Source organism: Patella vulgata, chromosome 2 (assembly GCF_932274485.2).
Source record: "Patella vulgata chromosome 2, xgPatVulg1.2, whole genome shotgun sequence".
In the NCBI taxonomy this organism is placed as follows: domain Eukaryota; kingdom Metazoa; phylum Mollusca; class Gastropoda; family Patellidae; genus Patella; species Patella vulgata.
In genome coordinates this window covers 60,931,796-60,956,331 of record NC_065880.2, presented here as the reverse complement: position 1 = coordinate 60,956,331, position 24,536 = coordinate 60,931,796, and the positions used below count along the sequence as shown (strand labels likewise).

The 24,536-nt window shown below is 36.5% G+C and overlaps 1 protein-coding gene across 4 annotated transcripts in view; it reads right to left on the bottom strand.

Moving 5' to 3' along the window:
- Positions 1–24,536, bottom strand: part of LOC126811227 (centrosomal protein 43) — a 361,417-nt gene that overhangs the window by 288,155 nt on the left and 48,726 nt on the right. For all 4 annotated transcript variants that reach the window (XR_007675441.1, XR_007675439.2, XM_050536800.1 and 1 more), the window contains exons 2-3: positions 19,972–20,025; positions 12,278–12,332 (exon numbers count right to left, since the gene is read on the bottom strand). Coding sequence is in view for 2 of the 4 variants with exons in the window: in XM_050536800.1 (XP_050392757.1) it covers positions 12,278–12,332; positions 19,972–20,025 (109 nt within the window). In the remaining 2 variants the exon portion in view is untranslated. The remainder of the gene's footprint in view (positions 1–12,277; positions 12,333–19,971; positions 20,026–24,536) is intronic.

The following is a 24,536-nucleotide window of genomic DNA, read 5'->3' as shown; positions in this document are numbered from 1 at the left end:
CAAAAATTATTTTTTCTACAACCGAAATATATTACAGTTTCACATTTATTGAAATTATAACAAGCGGCCGCCATGCAAGATACGCCCACATTTTGCAAGAGATGGACAGGGAACAAGCTAAAAAAATAATGTGATTTTGTGTGAAATGAAATGGGGTTTAACGTCCTACTGTTCTGCTCCAAACTGGGCTAATTAAGACAGTGTGCTATGAGGGAAATTTTGCCCGGACTGCGGCACTATGGCCTACTCTTATATCAAATTCCAAATGTCAAGGGATCTCTTAAGCGCACGCCAATGTGTACACGGGACCTCGGCTTTTCGTCCCATCCGAACGACTATACAGCTGTCCTTGTCAGGCCCTGTCCTGCATCACTGACAAGTGGGAACCACGCCGGAAATCTGGATGAAAGTTCTCGGCCAATGCAGGGAATGCAGGGATCGAACACCCGACCTCCAGGTCTTACCCACTTAGCCACCGTGAACCCCCAGAAGAAGAAAAATAATAATAATCTAACTAGAACTGCGATGCAGTAATAACGGGTTTCACCGGTGCCACGTTACCCTTAAACATATGACAATTCTGGTACCAATGAAACCATTAAACAGATTTTCACCTAAGCATAGCACACATCAAATAAAATGGACGTAGAATCAACCAAATCCAGCAATATCAATTCATTTTATACATTTGATACATGTAAGTGTACAGTACTTCCAGTGATAATGAAAATGTTCATAAGGCATCACATGGTGAAAATTTTATGAAAATCGAATAATAATTGCAACTTTTATAGACCAAGAACCTTGAAAAGTGACTTGTAGAAAATCATCTGTTTCTCTGCAACCGTACAAGTTAGAAACCATTTTTTGGTATCTGTATGATCGTGTGGGTTCAATGGATTTGTTGATTGCAATCAAATATCATAATTTTAAAAACAATACAAATCAGACTCATTTGAATAAAATATCTGTTTTGAAGGCTAAAAATACAGTTTTTGCTAAAATGACGTTACTTCTGGTGACAGTAAAAGTGTTAAATTACTTGTATGAAATCGTAAAGGGCATTAGGTATCACACACTGGAAATTTTATGAAAATCGAATAATAATTGACACTTTTATGGACCAAAAACCTTGAAAAGTTACCTGCTGAAAATCGTCTATTTTTCCGCAACTGAACAAGTTAGAAACCATGTTGTGGATATCTATATGATCGTATGGGTTCATTCTATTAGTTGATTGGGATCAAATATCAAAAGTTTAAACAAATAACAAATACGTCTCATTTCAATAAATTACTGATTTTGAAGGCTATAAATACAATCTATGCCCAAATTAAGTCATTTCCGGTGACATTGAAAATATTAAATTTGTTTGACCCAGTTAAAATTGACATTACACATCAAATGGTGTCACTTTTATGAAAATCGAATAATAATTGACCTTTTTACAGGCAAACTAGCGTGAAAAGTGACTCATGCAAAATTACCCATTTCTCGGCAACTGCTCATATTACAAACTAATTTTCACATACATTCTCTTTGCATGGATTATTGCTACTAGTTTATGAAAGTTGCGAAGAAATGTTTTAAAATATGAAAAACCTGAATGGGTTGTGAATAGCTCATTTTTTCATCTTTGCCTTTAAATCGAAATGATCAGAAAACGAAATAAAAATTAAACCAGCGGCTGCCAGGGAGGATACGCCCACATTTTCGAGAGATGGATAGAGAACAAGCTAAAAAGAAAGTGATTTTTCCTACAATCAGGGGCCATAATTCAGGAAGTTACTGTCAGATATGTGCGAATATCGAAAGGAACTGAGATCTTTGGGTTATAAGCATACATTTCAAGTTTAAACCAAATCGGATAAAAATTGTGACCTCTATAGGGTCCACAACCTTGATATACCAGATTTTTACGCTATTTGAGAACGAACGGCGGTCATTTTGTCTGTCAGTTTTCGGCCCATTTTCACGAAATTCGAACTCAGTCGTCCTTATGGTGTAACGGTGATATAATAATACGGTTTTTTAAATTGGATAAAAATTATGACCTCTAAAGGTTCCACAAGCTAAAAACGCGATTTTTCGTACAATCAAGGGCCATAATTCAGGAAGTAACGGTCCGATATGTGCGAATATCGAAAGGAACCGAGATCTTTGGGTTATAAACTTATATTTCAAGTTTTAACAAAATCGGATAAAAATTGTGACCTCTATATAGGGTCCACAACCTTGATATACAATATTTTTACGCTATTTGAGAACGAACGGCGGCCATTTTGTCTTTCAGTTTTGGGTCGATTTTCACGAAATTTGAACTCAGTCGTCCTTATGGTGTAACGGTGATATAATAATGCGGTTTTTTAAATTGGATAAAAATTATGACCTCTATAGGGTCCACAAGCTAAAAACGAGATTTTTCGTACAATCAGGGGCCATAATTCAAGAAGTTACATTCCAATATGCACGAATATCGAAAGGAACCGAGATCTTTGGGTTATAAGCATACATTTCACGTTTAAACCAAATCGGATTAAAATTGTGACCTCTACAGTGTTCACAAGCTAAAAACATGATTTTTCGTGCAATCAGGGGCCATAATCAGTGCTTCACGTTTGACGCGAGCGATCGCTCTCGCTCTTCTCGGCTCGCGCAAACGTCAAAATAGAAGAGCTTTTTATCGCTCTCCTCCGAGGATAAAATCGCTCTCGTCATATTTTACATTTGTCAAAAAACGAACCCCAAACTGCAAATAAAGCCCATGTAACCAATCCTCGAATAATTGTGCAATGGGAATTGTGTTTCTGGCCAACAGGAAAATATCGCTAAATTTGATTCTGGGTGCTGGAAATTAGTGGAAACATATGATGCGTCAAGTAAATATTTTTGTTAACGTGAAAATATTCCTTATTTTTATTGTATATAATGGCAAACTCAGTAGCACACTAATAAAAGGTAATACATGTTGGTCATTGAGGTTACCGATCCAGCCATTATACTATAAAGCATGCAATATGCCAATAAAAAATTTTGATTCGTGCATGCATGCTGTCAGCCAATAGTAACAGTAAATTTTCCCGCGGTTAGACCCCTCTAACCAATGAAAAAGATAGGTTGCCAGGCAACGAAACATACGCCCACAGCAGCTAAATCGTCCGGGCAGTCAACAAGAGTTGTCGCATATTTTTAATTTTCGGTAATGAAACATTTATAATACACTAAAATCTGATTATAAATATAAAGTCAATCGGATATTAACTTTGGCCTCTAGAGCGTCCACAAGATTTTCCAAAGTGATCAAGGGCCATAATGGCAGTAATTATCGGAAATCGCTGAAAATCAAAAGGCTTCTTCGTCTCATGACCTTAAACACTGTGTATAAATTTAAAGTCAATCGGATATTAACTTTGACCTCTAGAGCGTCCACAATAGGCTTCTTCGTCGCATGCCCTTAAACACTGTGTATGAATTTAAAGTCAATCGGATATTAACTTTGGCCTCTAGAGCGTCTACAAGATTTTTTGAAGTGATCAAGGGCCATAACTCTGTCAGTAATTATCAGAAATCGCTGAAAATCGATAGGCTTCTTCGTCTCATGAGCTTAAACACTGTGTATGAATTTAAAGCCAATCGGATATTAACTTTAGCCTCTAGAGCGTCCACAAGCAATTGTGGACGCCGGACCGCCGGACGGACAGGGGCGACGACAATATACGACCACATTTAAATGTTGGCGTATAAAAATAGTTGTGTAGCGAACATTCAGCCATTGTTTTGAAATTTCCTCTTGGTTGAATATGACCAAGAAAACAATGATTATGTCGAATAAGAGAATAATTATTGAAACTTAAAATAAATACGTACAAAAAAGAAAGAAAATAGATACAGTCAGAACAGTTTTCCAAATGTTCAATTGATCACGTACGCAGTTGCATCGAGGATTTGAGCTTCTCACGCGATTTTCTATAAGTAGCATATAGGCCTAAGTGTGGGTGTGTGTTTTTTAATGGTTTTCAAAAATAATTTACATAAATAGAAATAAATATAGAGTTTAATCAGACAGGCCCCGAAATGTCGTATTAGAAACTGACCTGTCATTTATAATTTTCCACGTCACACACACTATCCATGCACACAAACACAATTAAATGGTTTTGATTCTTATTTTAATCCATGTGAATATCGTAATTAATTTCTTCGACATCAGCGGGACTAAAAATTCGCGCGAATCGCCGCACTAGCTGTAAGTCTTGGTGTGGATTCCGCTTAGTAAAACATGCGTCTCAAATCATGTTTTAAGTTTAATTTGGAGGTCTATGACCCTGCCGTTGAGAAATGTGTAGAATTCGGATTCTAAAATATCGGTATAAAATGGAATATCAAACACGTCATTGCACCTGTACATGACACTATACTATTATTAATCACGTGCATAGGACAGTTTATCGCGCCCCCTGGAATTAATTTCTCACATTCCGACTTATTTACGCTAAAAATTATATACATGTATGTATAAAATACTCTTTGGACCAAATTGTTTAATTTTCTCAAATTGTCCTGTAAATTATAGTAATTATACATAAACTTTATTTGCGAACATTGTTCTGAATTTTTTCAATGGTTATATTTTCATTGGAGACAAAACGGGAAACATCGAATTGTTAGTGTTACGGTGCAGACTTTGTGCCAAAATTATCAGGGTGTCAAAGTTAAACTTAAGATTTTTTCTGTGACTTTTGTTTATGGTTTTCATCAAGTCCAATCTGATTAAAATACAGATCTATATTTCGTTTCGTTTTTTTATACTTTCGATGGCCTACACTACATGAAGATCTGACAAGTTATAGTGATAGGTCACGTCAGGGGTCAAAAGACCGACTTTTGACCTATGACTTCAGACATTTGATTAACCAATCAGCATTGATGTTACTAGTAGATTACCCACAGTTACGGGCAAAAAAGGTCAAACACTCGATTCGACAGACAATTTGATTGGCTGACCCCTCATTTCAAGCAAAACACGAGATAAATGACAAGTCTTCCAGATCCATGAGTAGTAAAGACAAGTAAAACGAAATTTTGAACTATAAAAACGAAATAGGATCTGTGTTTTAACCAGATTGCATCAAGTCAGTATAGGAGTGAAGGATTGATACTGAAATTTCATTTTTATTTTTATTTATTCTAATAAATATCGAAACATATATCTTTATTTTCTAAGTATTAATGGTCAATAAATGGCTTCATCTATGGTCAAAGTATAGTATGAAATACATGAATGGTCCTTCTAAATAATGGATTGCTCCTCTATTTTGAGTTGAGAAGTGCTATTTTTGCAGGAGTGATTTTCAGCTGTTGTAATTTTAGAAGAGCTTTTTATGGCTCCTCTATTTTTTTCAAACGTGAAGCACTGCATAATCCATGAAGTTACGGTCCGATACATGCCAATATCGAAAGGAACTGAGATCTTATGGTGATAAACCTATATTTCAAGTTTCATTGAAATCGGATAAAAATTGTGACCTGTAGACTGTTCACAAACAATTGTGGACAGATGGACGTCTGGACGGACAGGGGCGACAACAATAGACGTCCACATGAAAATGTGGGTGTATAAAAAATCACAATAATAAGGGCGATAATCCAGATAAAAAGCTTAAAAACCATAAGTTTTAGCGACTAATCGGAATTATTAAGTTATGTAATTGTACAATATATACTGAGCGCCATGGAAAACGCATCACTTTTTTTCCCAAATATTTTATTACTAGGTGGTTTTGTATGTATAATATTATGCAATACTATGAACTATTTTGTATGTATAATATTATGCAATACTATGAACTATTGTTTCACACAATGCTCCCAAACGCAAAAAATATCAGCCCGTGTAAACCAAAAAAAAATTGCACGAGATGCACATGAAAAACCCAATATTCACGTGCAGCATTGTGTGTGAGCCCTTTAAAAGCATGTTTTCAACTTAACTTTAGCCTCTACAGCATCCACAAGATTTTTCAAAGTGATCAAGGACCATAACTCTGGCAAACATTATCGGAAATCGCTGAAAATCAATAGGATTCTTCGTCTCGTGACCTTAAACACTGTGTATCAATTTAAAGTCAATCAGATATTAACTTTGACCGCTAGAGCGTCCAAAAGATTTTTCAAAGTGATCAAGGGCCATAACTCTGGCAGTAACTATCGGAAATCGCTGAAAATCAATAGGATTCTTCGTCTCATGACCTTAAACACTGTGTATAAATTTAAAGTCAATCGAAAATAGACTTTAGCCTCTAGACACTGTAATCCTTGTATCGTCTAATAAGGGGTTTATAGCGCTAAAAACTATGCATATAGTTTAATTTCAAAACATTGTTTGATATTGATAAAAATCATTTGGAAATTACAAAAATCGTTTAATTAGTACTATGATTTAATTTAATGGTACACCGTTTAATTTCAACGAGAAGCGTTTAGAAATGGTCGAAGCGTTGACTTATCTAATGCGTTTATTTATTAGACGAGCCGTCCAATTTCCCGAGATGCATTTAAAAATCAACACCTGCTAATTTATCTACTATGTTTAATTATTAGATGAATCGTTTATTTTCCCGTGAGTCATTTATGCGATCGGTTCATTTTGATTACGATTATTTGCATATGAAGTGCGAATAAAAATGGTGAATATAAAAAAAGCACACCCATAGATGCTCACCTTACCGTGGTCGTAGTATTATTATCCATTATCCATTCAAAATAGTAATTCCGCCATTGACAAATACATCAAAAATCGGTAAATCACGTCCGAGGTAATTATACATTTGGAAATCAGTAAATCACATCCCATTCATTCGTTCATTCCTGGAGTTTTACGTCCAGTTCCACCTGAGGTGACATCGTAGACAAGTCACACACATCCCAGGTAATGTAACTTCTTTAAATCACAAATGAATTAACTTCCACCTGTAGACAGCACAGGAAGAGAAGGCAACCCCGCAATGTAATGTTAAACGACGATAATCTTGTGAGACTTCTCACTGGCGCCAAAATCTCTATAGACAAGCTGTCGCCCATTTTCAGGCAGGTCAAACAGTATCAACAGGAAATATGCTTCAATGAATACTGCCTTGATGTTATGTAAACACTTGACTGCAGTACAACGATTTTTGTTATACCTGAATCAAATCATATTGTATTTTAATACAATATGATAAATCAAAGGTACATTATCAATACGTCAATATATGTACCCGTATGGTATTACAAAAATAATTTGTTGGGGAGGTCATAACGCGGATTGGGCAACGGTGTTAAAAAACAATATACTAAAAGGGAAAAGAAAAAAAAAGCGAGCCCCTTCTCTACCAAAAAGCCTCAGCATGCCAGATAAGTTTAAGGCCATACACAATCAAAAGTATTATTTAAAAAAAAACAACAACAAAACTGTATTTAATAATATTCAAGGACTTGAAATAATTCACGTGTATTACACCCATATATAATTAACGCGAATTTTATATACTTCACCAGTATTTGATATACTTCGCGAGTATGTCACCTGTCCCGAGTCCGAAACGTCGGGCCATTTTTATTTGAGTCCGAAATGATGCGGGACCGAAATGACATGTAATCAATACACCATGCGTAAATAAATATAATTCTCAATTGCATGAAAATTCTTAAACCGAGACATAAAAAAATCTCAAGTAATAATCGCATTGTTTGGATTGCTTCATTTAATTAGCCAAGTGAGAGTTCGGTTGTATTTACATACGTTATTCAATTTTAAATAAAATGTTAAACACTTAATTAATTGCTATGGATTAATAAAAAAATGATTAACTGAGTGAGATGTATGAAACTTTATATACCGGTAACAATTATGGAAATTCTTGTATATATACTCAGCCAAATTAAAAACTTGATACTGATGAATTTCAACAAATTTTTTTTTCTGGTAAGTCAAATAAATTTTAAAGTGTTTCTAACGATAGTAAGTAGTAAGAAGCCTTTAATTTCATAAAATTGTTAGAAAATGACGCACCTTTCAAATGTAGAACGTCTACGTGCTATAGGTAGGCTCTATGCTGGTCAGTCTGTGGTCACTGTTGCAAGAGCCTTTAATTGTTCACGCTAGACAATAATTAATCTTAGAATGAGAGTGCTTCAAACTGGAACTATTGCCGACCGCCCAAGGGCGGTAGCGCCACGTGTGACGTCACTACAGGAAGATCAAGCAATACGATTATGTCATCTTAGAAACAGATTTGTCACTGCAACCTCCACAAGTAGAGAGATGTTTGGTGGAAGGGTAACTGCACAAACTGTTCGAAATCGCTTGCAGGCTGCTGGTCTTTGAGCTCGGAGGCCCTATAATGGACCAATATTGACACCTCTTCTCGCCGTAACCGACTTGTGTGGGCAACAAGACACAGAAGATTTACTCAAAGACAGTGGAATTTGGTTGTCTTTAGTGACGAATCTCGATTCACTTTGAGATTTGCCGATGGCAGGGTCTGAGTGTACCGCAGACGAGGTGAACGTTACGCTCAAGTATGCGTCAGAGAAGTTGACCGATTTGGTAGCGGCAGCGTCATGGTTTGGGGTTCTTTTTGTGCACATGGACGTTCTCCTCTTGTTGTTGTCCAAGGGAACTTAAATGCTGTCCAGTACAGGGATCAGATTTTGCAACCTGTTCTTCTTCCGTTTATGCAGAGACATGGGCCTGGACTAACGTTTCAACAAGACAATGCTCGACCCCATACAACAATTGCTACCCAGAATTTTTAAAGAAATGCTGGTGTCCAAGTCCTGGATTGGCCGTTGTTTAGCCCCGACCTTAATCCTATTGAACACATCTGAGACGAACTGGGTCGACGTGTTCGTCAGCAAGTGAATCCACCACTGACGTTGCAGGACCTTCAACATGCTCTTGCTGAGCAGTGACGACGTCTTCCTCGGGTAGTGTTTACTAATGTCCTGAGATCCATGAAAAGACGTTGTGTGGCAGTACGAGACGCTAGAGGAGGCCACAACCGTTACTAAATACTTTATTCCGATTGTTCTCCAAGTCCGTGAATTTCATTTTGGGGGGTACTGGGACATCACGAACGTTATCAATGTCAAGGACTTTCGGCGAGACATATTCTTGCTTTCTGTTGATGTCAAGGTCGTCTGTGCACAACATAACACTAAAATAGTTGCCTTAAACCAAATATTAAAAATCTAGTCCCAAAAATCCTGAGTGTCAAGTTTTTAATTTGGATGAGTATATGATGTAATAAAAACATTAAAGTCAATGATAAAAAAAAATCAGTTCCCGAGAAAAGTATGACAATTCTTTAACAACCAATGGTTTTCTCAAATTAGTTTAAAATTAATACAGATATAAATCATTAAATGGTTACAAAGCTGTGATACCTGACCAAAAGTTGTTACATTTATGTTTTTCTTGATAAAATATTAAAATTAAAATGAAAAAGACCGAGAATAAGCTTACGGTCACATACATGTATAATTGTTTTAACTCGTCCACACAAATCAGAATTCATGTCATTGCACCTAGAATTCCGTATAAGAATCAGCTTAGAATACCAAAATGTGAATCGTAACACATTGTGTCATAAAATAAATGATAAATCAATGAAACCTGTTTGAAGTTGGTAATGTTGGTTTATTTAAGGCGACACATAGTCTTAACAATTGAATACAACACGTCTCGAAAAATCGGCTACGTGCAAATGTGTTCTTTGATCTCATATCACGGGGCAATTCTGTGACCCACCTGCATGAACCTAAAAACATTACAAGTTCTGCCATGATAATTTTGTTGTACTTCTCGCGAACCGACGAATCAGATATATTTAAGTGTTTGACATCGCTTTATTTAACGTCCGCTTCCACCGAGGCGATATTGGAGACAATAACATGTTATGTATACATTTCTAAACGCCTCTCGAAGAAATTAAATGGTGTACCATTAAATTAAATCATAGTACTAATTAAACGATTTTTGTAATTTCCAAACGATTTTTATCAAAATCAAATGATGTTTTGAAATTAAACTATATGCATAGTTTTTAGCGCTATAAACCTCTTATTAGACGATACGAGGATTACAGTGAGAGCGTCCTCAAGATTTTTCAAAGTGATCAACTGACCGTATTTATCGGAAATCGCTGAAAATCAATAGGCTTCTTTGTCTCATGACCTTAAACACTGTGTATAAATTTAAAGTCAATGGGATATTAACTTTGACCTCTAGAGCGTCCACAAGATTTTTTGAAGTGATCAAGGGCCATAACTCTGGCAGTAATTATCGAAAATCGTTGAAAATCAATAGGCTTCTTCGTCTCATGACCTTAAACACTGTGAATAAATTTAAAGTCAATCGGATATTCACTTTGACCTCTAGAGCGTCCACAAGATTTTTTGAAGTGATCAAGGGCCATAACTCTGGCAGTAATTATCGGAAATCGCTGAAAACCAATAGGCTTCTTTGTCTCATGACCTTAAACACTGTGTATAAATTTAAAGTCAATCGGATATTAACTTTAGCCTATAGTGCGTCCACAAGCAATTGTGGACGCCGGACCGCTGGACAGACGGACGGGGGCGACAACAATATATGACCACATTTCAATTTGGCTGTATAAAAATCGGTAAATCACGTCCCAGATAATTATACAACTGGAAATCAGTAAATCACATCCCAGGTAATGTAACTTTTTTAAATCACAAATGAATTAATGTAGTCTTCCATTAAATTAAACCATAGTACTAATTAAACCATTTTTGTAATTTCCAAACGATTTTTATCAATTACCAAACGATGTTTTGAAATTAAACTATATGCATAGTTTTTAACGCTAAAAACCCCTTATTAAACGATACAAGGGTTACAGTGTTATTAGACGAGTCGTTTAGTTTCTCCCGAGATACGTTAAAAAATAAACACACTGTTAATTTATATACGGAGATGAAACGTTTAATTTCCCGCGAGTCGTTTATCCGATCGGTTCATTTTGATTACGATTATTTACATATGAAGTATGAATAAAAAAGGTGAATATAAAAAATTGCACACCCATAGATGATCACCTTACCGTGGTTGTAGTATTATTTATTATCCTTTATCCTATAAAATTAGTATTCCACCATTGACAAATACATCAAAAATCGGTAAATCACATCCCAGATAATTATACAATTGGAAATTGGTAAATCCCATCCCAGGTAATGTACCTTTTTTAAATCACAAATGAATTAACGTAGTCTTCCATCTGTACACGTGGCTAGAAGTCAACCTCACTATGATTGAACATAACACTTGCGCCAAAACAAAGTCACTGTCAATCTCTATAGACAAGCTATCGCCCATGTTCAGACAGGGTTATTGGAATGGGTTCAAGCAGGAAATAGGCTTCAATGATGTTACGTAATCACTTGATTGGAGGCAATAAAATGCAGAACGATTTTTGTTATACCTGGATCAAATGATATTGCATTAAATCAACATTTACACTGTGTCTCTATATATGTACTCGTATGGTATTATAAAATAATGTGTGTTGGGGAGGTATCCATGAAAATGGCAAAAAACAATGAGTTTTCTTGGAAATTCTATTAGTACAAGGTAGAACGATTTATCGATAATCCTACCAGTAGATAGAAAGTAGAGGTTATAATCGACATTGCGACACCATTTACCTTCAAACGAGATTTTATAATTTTCGGTAAATTCTTTGAAGAAGTCAACAACAAGTTCTAACATACAACAATTCGGACGTAAAAAGTAAATATTTACTTCAGTGCGCTACTCCGTCGATCTAAAATTCATTTTATACATTCAAAAATGTTACAGTTGCAAAAGATGGTAGACCTGGATAATCGCGTCTTAGCGGGAATTCCTTCTGAAGTCTTATTTAGATAGACGTCAATGACCCAGTGAAACTGCTGCTAGACACAGCCATCATTGTCTACAGCGGATGACGTGAACGGTGTGTACAACGTCATAATTTATTCAAGAACTGATCTAGGTCGGAGAAACGGTTAATTGTGTTTCCTCTGGGTTATTATACACAAGGAACAAGAGTGCAAAGTCTTAATAAGATTGGTGTTGAAAAGTTAGTGCGTATCTTAGACTACTCAACGCCTTAAAATACAATTTACCAAATTAAGATATAAGAAAATATATCTAAGATCATAATTATTATAATATTCTGAAATTATGACTGACAACAATCATTTGCCAATAATTACCAGCAATTACCTTTTTTTGTACTAAGAAACTGTTTTAATTCTTTGTTCAATAAAGGTGATTTATTCTGAAAAACAAAAGATAAGATACTGTACATAATTAAAGCTTATGTAAATAAATGTAAAATGCTGAATTTGAAACCAACTAGTACGCTCAGTAAATTTACCAAGTCTGCTGATTTATTTCTTTCCTTCAACTAATAAGGTGACGCAATGTGTGGAAATATGCTCCTACAGTAGATAATCTTAAAGGAAAACTTGGATGTTGACCAAATACAACAAGCCAACAGTGAGGCTGATGTCCCCATACCGAAATCAAAAAATAAATAGATGACAAATATTAATTAATTGCACATTTATCTTTTTCAAATCTATCGAGCAATCAAACTGATTATCTATACTTATGTCTTAGTCTAAGCATAAAATGTTCACGATAAAACTCAATCAAGGTTTTGAAGTACCTGGTAATGCAACTATACACAAAGTTTCATCACTCTCCATCAGTTAGAATTGTAGAATCCAAGTTTTTATGAGAATAAGGACTGGATCCACAAGGCTACGGCATATTTGTGATGTCACGTGGTTAATGCGGATAAACACGAGTCACGAGCCCGGCAGTAAAATAAGAAGTAAATGAAACGATTTTTACTTTTATGAAGTGACAAAAGTATTTTTTTAAGACATATATACATTACAATGATTAATTCAAGTTCAACTACAGAGTAATTGTATACAGGGATTACATGAAAGACGGGTTTTTGTTTTGAGTAAAATTATGATTCCTAAATGATGAAATGAAAGTAGCTAAATACTAAAATAGACAGTAACAAATCCAAGCGATATCATTCAATATTTCCGATTTATATGAATAAAAAGATGAAATACTTGGATAACTGCAAAATCGGTTTTTCCGTGTGAGATTTCAAATTACGTTTTGAGTGGACAATTCCGTGATTTCCGCGTTTTTTCCGCGATCACGGGAAATCATCACCCCTATACGAAGTCTCAACCAATCAAATTGCTTATCTCTGCTTAGCCTTGGTGGAAAATGCACATGATTGCACTCTGTCAAGGCATGATCACCTAATAGACACTTACACAAAGTTTGAACATTCTACCTCAATTAGAAGCAGAGTTATTGTCTTCCAAAGTCTTGACCAATCAGATTGAAGTCTCTACTTTGCCTAAGTAGAAAATGCTGAGCATCAAACTTTGTTAACCCGTTAAGTGTGTAGCTTTTAAAACGTTGACTACCCCCTATTGTGTAATTAATTTGACAAAAAACGTCATTTTTGGACCTTTTTATTCCTGAATACAAATGATAGTAGTCTGAAACGAGATTAAAACTAATGGTAAATAGAGTTGTCTCCCTTCAATTAGATTTTCTCGACCAGTCGTAATATAACGTCCTACGCATGCTGCGATCGTATGTTCGAAGAATAGGTTGGGGAAAATACCTCCAAGGCGTTATATTACGCCCTACACACAGTGAGTGGCAGTTGTCCAGGACGTTATATACGTCCTACGCAGTTACAAAATGAAATGAAATGAAATGGGGTTTAACGTCCTACTGTTCTGCTCCTAACCTGGGATAATGAAGACGGGCATACGCCATACAGTGTGCTATGAGGTAAATTTTGCCCGGGCAGCGGCACTACGGCCTACTCTTATATCGAATTCCAACTGCCAAGGGATCTTTTACGTGCACGCCAATGTGTACACGGGACCTCGGTTTTTCGTCCCATCCGAACGACTAGACAGCTTTCCTTGTCAGCCCCTCCGTCCTGCATCACTGACAAGGGAGAACCACGCCGGAAAATCTGGATGAACTTTCTCGGCCAATGCAGGGATCGAACACCCGACCTCCAGGCTAGCGAGCTAGCGTCTTACCCACTTAGCCACGTGATCCCCCTACGCAGTTACAGGTTAAGGTATTGATGTAATGTAACTAGTGATGGCACGCTATGGCACGCTGTGTTTTTGAAGTAACAAGCCAACAGTGAGGCTGATGTCCCCCGCCGAAATCCTCAAATAAATAGATGACACATATTAATAAATCGCACATCTATTTTTTTCAAGTGTCAAGCAATCAAACTGATTATCAACTATACACTAAGTTTCATCACTCTCTATCAGATAGAATCAAAGTTAATTTGTCCCAAAGCATCGACCAAGGAAATTGCTTACATGTATCTCTGCTTAGCTTTAGCTCGATATGTTAATCATTGAACTCAGTTAAGACGAACATCTATATTAAGTTTAAACATACTACCTCAATTAGAAGCAGAGTTTTTGTGTTCCAAAGTCTTGACCAATGAAAATGCTTTTTGCTCCTTAGCCTAAGCAGAAAATTCTCATCATCGAACTTAGTCAAGGTATTGATGTAATGAAACTATACACAAAGTTTCATCACTCTCACTTAATTAGAACTAAGTTATCGTGTCCCAAAGCATCAACCAATCAAATTGGTTATCTCTGCTTACCCTAAGCTGAAAATGCTCATCTTCACACTCCATCAAGGCATTGACCTCATAAACACCTACACCAAGTTTGTAGATTCTAACTCCATTAGAAGGAGAGTTATTGTGTTCCAAAGTCTCGGCCAATCAAATTGCTTATCGCTCTGCTTACCCGGAGCAGAAAATGCTCATTATCGAACTTAATCAAGGTATTGATGTAATGAAACTATACACCAAGTTTCATCCCTCTCACTTAAAGATACATTATGGAAGATTCGATAACGAGTTGGCAGTTCTCACTATAATAATTAAAAAATGCTCATCTTCGAACTCCATCAAGGCATTGACCTAATCAACACATACACCAAGTTTGAATATTCTAGCTCAATTAGGAAGAGAGTTATCGTGCCCCAAAGTATCAACCAATCAAATTGCTTATCTCTGCTTACCCTAAGCGGAAAATGCTCATCTTCGAACTCCATCAAGGCATTGACCTAATAAACACATACACCAAGTTTGAACATTCTAGCTCAATTAAAAGTTATCGTGTCCCAAAGCATCAACCAATCAAATTGCTTATCTCTGCTTACCCTAAGCGGAAAATGCTCATCTTCGAACTCCATCAAGGCATTGACCTAACCAACACATACACCAAGTTTGAACATTCTAGCCCAATTAGGAAGAGAGTTATCGTGTCCCAAAGCATCAACCAATCAAATTGCTTATCTCTGCTTACCCTAAGCCGAAAATGCTCATCTTCGAACTCCATCAAGGCATTGACCTAATAAACACCTACACCAAGTTTGAACATTCTAGGTCAATTAGAAGGAGAGTTATTGTGTCCCAAAAAGTGTGACGGACGGACAGGCCTACAACTGTAATTAAACAGAATATTCATAATAAAACACACACGTTTTGTTTTTTCACGCGAGACGCCACCAGTGAGTAATTTTGGTCGCTTATGTCATGATGAGAGCCAATGGTTTCACGTAACATTCAGTTGTGCCCCTTATTTTGACTCTTCATTTCTTTCGTCTTCTCTGTTTCTAAGTCAAACACGTACTTTCCCTTTATTAGTTTATCGAGGAATTTGCGAAGAAATATTTGTCTGAGGAGGAAATAACTACATTTCACCCAGACAAATTTACGGTTTTGATGTCATGAATGGTGTCATACTTTTTGTTTTACAATCAATTTTAAATGTACTCATCCAGATGCTCTGAAAATACACCAAGAAGGGTTGAGTTTTCATAAAAGACCACGCCCCCCTCCCAAAAAAATGTTTTCCTTGCTCCGCTCCTGGGCACATCCCTGGGTGGCGGTTCTGTCTTCCAAACCAAGTTGATCGAGTTTTTTTTCTACACCTTGGTTTTGAAATGGAATGCTATTATTTTATTGACAAATGTCAAATAAATGAAAAAAATTCTACATGTATACAGAATGACATCACACTATAAAATCGCATATAATTCGTTATTCATATACAAATTATGATTGTTTTCAAACCAATTGTAAGTCAATATAATTTGCCGATATTATCAATTATTGATCGGTGGATAGTTGGTGATAATCGAAACTTGAAACAGGATAGATTGCCAGCCCTAGTGACAACCATAATTGAAATTGCTTTAAAATAAAATTCCGTGAAATTATGCCATATAGCGTTCAAAAATAATAACGACACTATCAGCATGTGTATAAAATAAAAAATCATAATGGTAAACGCTATTTAAAACTTAAGCTAGCAATGCTGGTTTATTGACCTTATTCCAACCGATGTCATCAGGGTATTCGGCATTGGAGATTCTGTCGAAAAAAATAGATTATTAATGACTGTTTCTTGGTGTATTCGGTGTTCTATCCTAGGATTATATTCAACTAAGATATAAATTTAACTAACAACTGGTCAGCGAAATTATTATATATCCAAAGGATATATGCGAGCTGTTGGTCAGCAACCAAGAAGATATTTATCCCGCTCATATTATGAACTTGATGAAGATTAAGAATAAACTAATATCTAAACATGTCTCTGATTTACTGTGTTTTTTATGTACGTTTCCAGATCTCTTGAAAAGTACCATCATAATTTAATATATTGAATGTCGAAATGGGTAATGAATGAAGAAGCTAACAAGAAACCATTTTTAAACCAAATGATTTCTGTCCACAAAGATAGGTTGCCAGGAAACGAAACATACGCCCACAGCAGCTAAATCATCTGGGCAGTCAACAAGTGTTGTCGCATATTTTTACTTTTTTCGGTAATGAAACATTTTTGATACACTAAAATCTGATTAAGAGTAACAACTCATGAAGTAATTATCAGAAAACCATTAGAATTTGTTTGGTTTTTATAAAGTTCTGCCACACGCTAACATTTAGTATAGGAAACTTTTAATATCATGGATTTGGCTGTTCAAGTCATAAAAATTCACTGAAAATCAATGTACCTGTTCGTCTCAAGATCTTAAACTCTGTGTATCAATCTGAAGTCAATCGGATGATAACTTTAGACTCTAGAGTGTCACAAGATATTTGAAAGTGATCAAGGGCCATAACTCTGGCAGTGATTATCGAAAATCGCTGAAAATGAATAGACTTCTTCGTCTCAAGACCTTAAACACTGTGCATAAATTTAAAGTCAATCAGATAATAACTTTAGCCTACAAGATTTTTCAAAGTGATCAAGGGCCATAACTCTGGCAGTAATTATCGCAAATCGCTGAAAATCAATAGGCTTCTTCGTCCCAAGACCTTAAACACTGTGTATAAATTTAAAGTCAATCAAATATTGTGTGGGCACAGGCATTGTCATGCTGGAAAACGTTGTTTCGATGACGTGCGAAATGTGGTATGACGAGGGGTCTGAAAGCTTGATTGATGTAACGCACTGTTGAGATGCCACCTCCTCTACCTGGACCAAGATTTTGAACACCACAGGACCCACTCTCTGGTTCAGACCGATTCCACCCCAAACCATTATGCTTGGACTTTCCCATGAGTCTCGTTCCATGACACATTGGTCAGAATAACACTGGCCACGTCGACGCCATATTCTGGTCCTGCCATCTGCAGTTGATACGCAATACCGACTCATCTGTGAACAGAATAGTTCTCCATTGTCTGTCGCCAGTTGTTGGGCAAACTGTAGGCGTTCACATCGATGGCGAGGGGTGAGGATCGGTCCACGGTAAGGTCTACGGCAATGGATGTTCTCTCTGGTGAGACTTCGGCGCACTGTATCGGTACTGATAGGTCTTCTATGTGTTCCCACTGTCTGATGTGCTGTCTCACATGCCTGTATAAAGGGATTCTGCATGTGCTGTCACACAACATGGCGGCCTTGTGGTAACCCTTGGTCTACCAGTTCGGGGCGATCATCCGGGGTTTGGTGGCCCGAAAGCGTTTCATTTTATACAGCTGGTCCCGGTGATCAGCATGTGCAGCAAGAGTTACGTGAAAATCATGGAGAACACATTACCATCTCAGAAGTCAGGTTGCGTTTTTAAGAATATTTCCTGGATTCAATTCTGTGTTTGGGAAGGAGCCTTATTGCTCAGGTAAAGTTCGAGATGTCACAAATATACAATAAAAACAATTAGCAAGTTTTATACAATTGAGTCTATTCAGAGTAACATACCAACCTGACATTTCTTTTGCTGCTTAGTATATATCATTAAGATCTTGAATAGCTACAACACGAGTAGCCACAACAGTGGGAGTATAAAAATTATTATAACCAGGAATTTTCCCATTGAGAAATACTCAAATCTGATATGGGACATGTAAAGCGACAAGTGTGTAAATATTAAGAAAATAACCAGCGGCTGCCAGGCAGGATACGCCCACATTTTCGAGAGATGGATAGGGAACAAGCTAAAAAGAAAGTGATTTTTCGTACAATCAGGGGACATAATTCAGGAAGTTACGGTCCGATATGCACGAATATCGAAAGGAACCGAGATCTTTGGGTTATAAACTTATATTTAAAGTTTCAACAAAATCGGATAAAAATTGTGACCTCTATAGTGTCCACAACCATGATATACCATATTTTTACGATATTTGAGAACGAAGGGCGGCCATTTTGTTTGTCAGTATTGGGCCATTTTCAGGAAATTCGAGCTCAGTTGTCCTTAGGGTCTAACGGTGATATAATAATAAGTTTTTTTAAATCAGATAAAAATTATGACCTCTATGGGCTCCACAAGCTAAAATCGCGATTTTTCGTACAATCAGGGGCCATAATTCAGGAAGTTATGTACCGATATACGCGAATATGGAAAGGAATCACGAACTTTGGGTTATAAACTTACATTTCAAGTTTCAACAAAATCGGATAAAAATTGTGACTTCTATAGGGTCCACAACCTTGATATACCATATTTTTACGCTATTTGAGAACAAGGGGCGACAATTTTGTCTGTCAGTTTTGGGCCGATTTTCACGAAATTCGAACTCAGTTGTCCTTAGGTTATAATAATATGTTTTTTTAAATCCGATAAAAATTATGACCTCTAAAGGGTCCATAAGCTAAAAACGCAATTTTTCGTACAATCAGGGGCCATAATTCAGGAAGTTATGGTCCGATATGCGCGAATATCAAAAGGAACCAAGATCTTTGGGTTATAAACTTACATTCAAAGTTTCAACAAAATCGGATAAAAATTTTGACCTCTATAGGGTCCACAACCTTGATATACCATATTTTTACGCTATTTGAGAACGAAGAGCGGCCATTTTGTCCGTCAGTTTTGGGCCAATTCGAACTCAGCCGTCCTGAGGGTTTAACGGTGATATAATAATACGTTTTTTTAAATCGGATAAAAATTATAACCTCTATAGGGTCCACAAGCTAAAAACGCGATTTTTCGTACAATCAGGGGCCATAATTCAGGAAGTTACTGTCCGATATGCGCGAATATTGAAATGAACCGAGATCTTTGGGTTATAATCATACATTTCAAGTTTAAACTAAATCGGATAAAAATTGTGACCTCTAGTGTTCACAAGCTAAAAACATGATTTTTCGTACAATCAGGGGCTATAATCCATGAAGTTACAGTCCGATACATGCCAATATCTTAGGGTGATAACCCTATATTTCAAGTTTCATTGAAATCGGATAAAAATTGTGACCTGTAGGCTGTTCACAAACAATTGTGGACGGACGGACGTCCAGACGGACGGACAGAGGCGACGACAATATACGTCCACATGAAAATGTGGGCATATAAAAACCAACCTGTAGTTTCTCTTGTTCTTCTAAGGCTAAAAACACATTAGCTCGTAGTTGGGCCTTCAAAAGAAAACAAAAAGCAGTTGTCATAAGATATGCAATATTTTTTAAGAGATGGACGGAGAAGGGCCTAATCCTTTACAACGAATTTGAAACCAGCGGTTGCCAGGCAAGGTACGCCCACATTTTGCAAGAGATGGATAGAGAACAAGTTAAATAAAAAGCGATTTTTCGTACAATTAGAGGCAATAATCAACGAAGTTATGGTCTGGAATGCGTGAATATCAAAATGCCCCAAGATATTTGGGATATAAAGATTTATTTTAAGTTTCATCAAAATCGGATAAAATTTTTGAACTTCTAGAAAGTCTACAACCTTGGTATTACACACTTTTACTCCATTTACGTACAAAGAGCGTCCATTTTGTCGGGCAGTTAAGGTCCGAAATGTGCAAATATAAAAAGGAACCAAGATCTTTGGATTATAATAATAGATTTCAAGTTTCATCAAATCAGATAAAAATTGTGACTCTCTAGAGTGTCCACAACCATGATATTACATACTTTTACACTATTTGCGTACAAGGAGTAGCCATTTTCTGGGCGTATAAAAAAAAAATAGGTTCAAAACTATAGCCTTTCCCATTCACAAGATTTCCGGTGAAGAGAGGTAACTGCACAACGGAATATCTACGCATACTGCAGATCGATAACATTCGTCCTCTATTGAGCCCGATACTTCACACCAAATTTAAAATAATTTTTGTTTAAACCGTAACCTCTATCGCCTTCAGATGGTTTTCTGCAAAGGGGTAACTCCGGAACAAAGAAGGTCACGGAACGCTGAATATTGATAGGTTTCATCCTCTTATGACCCCAATGCTTCACACCAAGGTTCTAATATATCAGGGGGGTTGGATGGCCGAATGGTTAGCATGTGCGCATTGTATCATAAGGTTTGTCATTGAATCAACTGGTGGGATTCCCCGGTTGTACGTGACAAGGAGTAGCGACGTCTGTCCAACCTCGTGGATCTTCTCCGGGTCCTCCGGTTTCCTGCCACTGCTAAAGACCTCTACGCGAAAGGGAACAAGCCAACAGTGAGGCTGATGTCCCCCGCCGAAATAGGAAAATAATTAGAGGACACATATAAATTTATCACAAATTATCTTTTACAAAGTATTGAACAATCAAACAGTATATCTTTACTTATAGTCTAAGCATACAATGTTTTTGATGGAATAATTATAGCATATTAAGGGGAAAACATGCTCTATGCCTACAGATCTAGAGTTTGGTTGTATCAACGGGTCTATTTTCCATCTTGCTGCAAGTTGTGCAAAGTTCACTGTTTTCTTTCTGTCATTAAATGTCAATTCATTATTGCATACTACATATTTAATTAATTTATAATAGTTTCTTTTTCAATTTTTTTTTTCCATTTATTTGTTTATTTACCTTGCCTATATTCATTGTATTGGATTGTATTGGAATTGCTCAATTGATGCTTTTATCAATACCTGGTTATAATATTATGACATGTAATGTGGCAAGTTGAGTCGGGACATGTAGGCTATAATGTAACCTAAATGTATACATAAGTGGATTTCGTTTCATTTTTTTCGAAAATATTGTACAGAAAAAAGAGGAGGAATTACAGGGGTAATACATTGGAAAGCTTCTTCAAGAACTAAAGCATAAACTATATAAACGAGCTTCCAATCAAATTGTTTATCTCTGCTTACCCTAAGCGGAACGGACAGACAAACAGACAGACGGACGAACCCATTTTAATAGTTCCCTGCTTTCTTCGAAAGGCGGGGGACAATAAGCATGAACATTTACTCAATTCGAAGATCAACCAATCAAATTGTTTATCTCTGCTTACCATAAGTGGAACGGACAGACAGACAAACAGACAGACGGACGAACCCATTTTAATAGTTCCCTGCTTTCTTCGAAAGGCGGGGGACAATCAAAGTAGGAGAGTTATTGTTTTCCAAAGTCTCGACCAATCAAATTGCGTATCGCTCTGCTTACCCTGAGCAGAAAATGCTCATTATCAAACTTAGTCAAGGTATTACTGTAATGAAACTATACACCAAGTTTCATCAATCTCACTTAATTAGAACTAAAGTTATCGTGTCCCAAAGCATCAACCAATCAAATTGCTTATCTCTGCTTACCCTAAGCGGAAAATGCTCATCTTCGAACTCCATCAAGGCATTGACCTAATCAACACATACACCAAGTTTGAACATCCTAGCTCAATTAATTCATGTTGAATTTCAGAAACATTTCTGTTAAAAGTTGATTCAAGATGTACTGTTATAATTTAGTATCTAGCATGTTAGATATTTTCAAATAAATATTTTTCGATGGCGATCAACTTCGCTTGTGTGCCGATGTCCAGCATATATTGTCACAGGAACGATTTTTATTAACCAATCGGAGACATGACTGATATCACATGATCTCAAAATGACTGCCTCCACTGCCGAAGTGTGGAACCTAACTCCTGTACCACAAGTTGCGATTTGTCCAACGAGCCCTTCCAGGTATTCTGCATTTTATTTTGATCAAATAAATAGCAAGCTACATCAGCGTTCTTACGATTTCGGCGATTCACCATTTAGAACAATTGATATCATCGACGTAATTTACTCACAGAATGGCATACACTCTCAAGACGATCGCTACGTGTATCCGTTCGTGATCAGCCAAAAAAAATTGCTGGCGAATTTTAATCAGCGCGATCAGGCGAAAAAATACACTCATCTGCCCTTTTCGATAGTCTCAACTACATGAAGATTTAGTTAATGCATTCCTATCGGCTCTGCTCTCTATTCGTTACAGCCCGATGCTATAGGCATCTAATATGAAAATAATGATTTTTCCCAACCAGGGTTCTAAGGCAAGGTTCGAATTTTGCTCCTTTAAAAGACCAGCGGCTGCAAGGCAGGATACCCCCACATTTGCGAGAGATGGATAGAGAACAAGCTAAAAAGAAAGTGATTTTTTTCTACAATCAAGGGCCATAATCCATGAAGTTACAATTCGATATGCGCAAATATCGAAAGGAACCAAGATCTTTGGGTTATAAACATGTATTTCAAGTTTCATCAAAATCGGAGCAAAATTATGTCCTCTCCCTTGATATACCATATATTTACAATATTTGCGTAAGAGGGGCAGCCATTTTGTCCGGCAGTTTTGGTCCGATTTGTACGAAATTTGGACTCAACCATCATAAGGGTGTAACAGTGATATATTCAAACGTTTTTTTAAATCAGATAAAAATTGTGACATCTAGAGGGATCACATCCTAAAAAAAATCCAATATACGCGAATATTGAAAGATCTCTGGGTTTACACCTATCCTCAGCATGTCAATTCCTCCAGCTTCCAGAAGTATTAAGTATTGGGGAGCAATAATGCGATAAATCTGAATGCAAGAGGATCAACACAACTGAAAGACTGTGGGTGGGATTAGGTGGGGAAAATCGACTAAAAAGCGGGGAATAGTATAGTGTGCATATCCCATGTTCACCAGTACAACTTAACTCTAGACCTAATAAACGGAAATTGCTAAAATTCAATAGGGTTCTTCGTTTCACCAATCTAAATAATGCATGTAAATTTCAGAAAGATCGGATGGTAACTTTTTGAGTTAGAGCGTTCACAAGGTTCAATAAAGTGAAACAAGGGCCATAACTCTAGACGTAATAAACGGAAATTGCTGAAATTCAATAGGCGTCTTCGTTTCACTAATTTAAATAATGCATGTAAATTTCAGAAAGATCGGATGATAACTTTTGGAGTTAGAGCGTTCACCAGGTTCAATAAAGTGAAACAAGGGCCATAACTCTAGATGTAATAAACAGAAATTGTTGAAATTCAATAGGCTTCTTCGTTTTAATAACTTAAATATTGCATATAAATTTCACAAAGATCGTATGTTAACTTTTGGCATTAGAGCGTTCACAAGGTTCAACAAAGTGAAACAAGGGCCATAACTCTAGACGTAATAAACGGAAATTATTGAAATTAAATAGGCTTGTTTATCTCACTAATGAAAACAACATATATCAATTTTAAAACAATTGGATGATAAATTTTGGCGTTAGAGCGTTCACAAGAAATTGTCATAAATATAGATAATAAATACACTATACAGCAGTGGAAATTAGCCGACGGCAATAAACTATAATAAAGCTAATGTTTTGAGAATCGTTAAATGTTAAAAACACTTGCGCAGTGTCCGCAGCCGTTTTTCACTGCATCGTGTATGCACTACTTTTACTTTGTTTTAGTCGACAATAAATTGTCAGTTGTTACTACATGTAAAGCTTAGGCCTACTAAACGCCTGAAATTTCTCACTACCGCGGATTTTAATCAGGCTATAAATATGCTGTCATATTTTTAAAAGATAGGTTGCCAGGCAACGAAAGGCAACGAAACATACGTCCACAGCAGCTAAATCGTCCGGGCAGGCCACAAGAGTTGTCGCATATTTTTACTTTCTTTCGGTGATGAAAAATTTATAATACACTAAAATCTGATTAAGAGT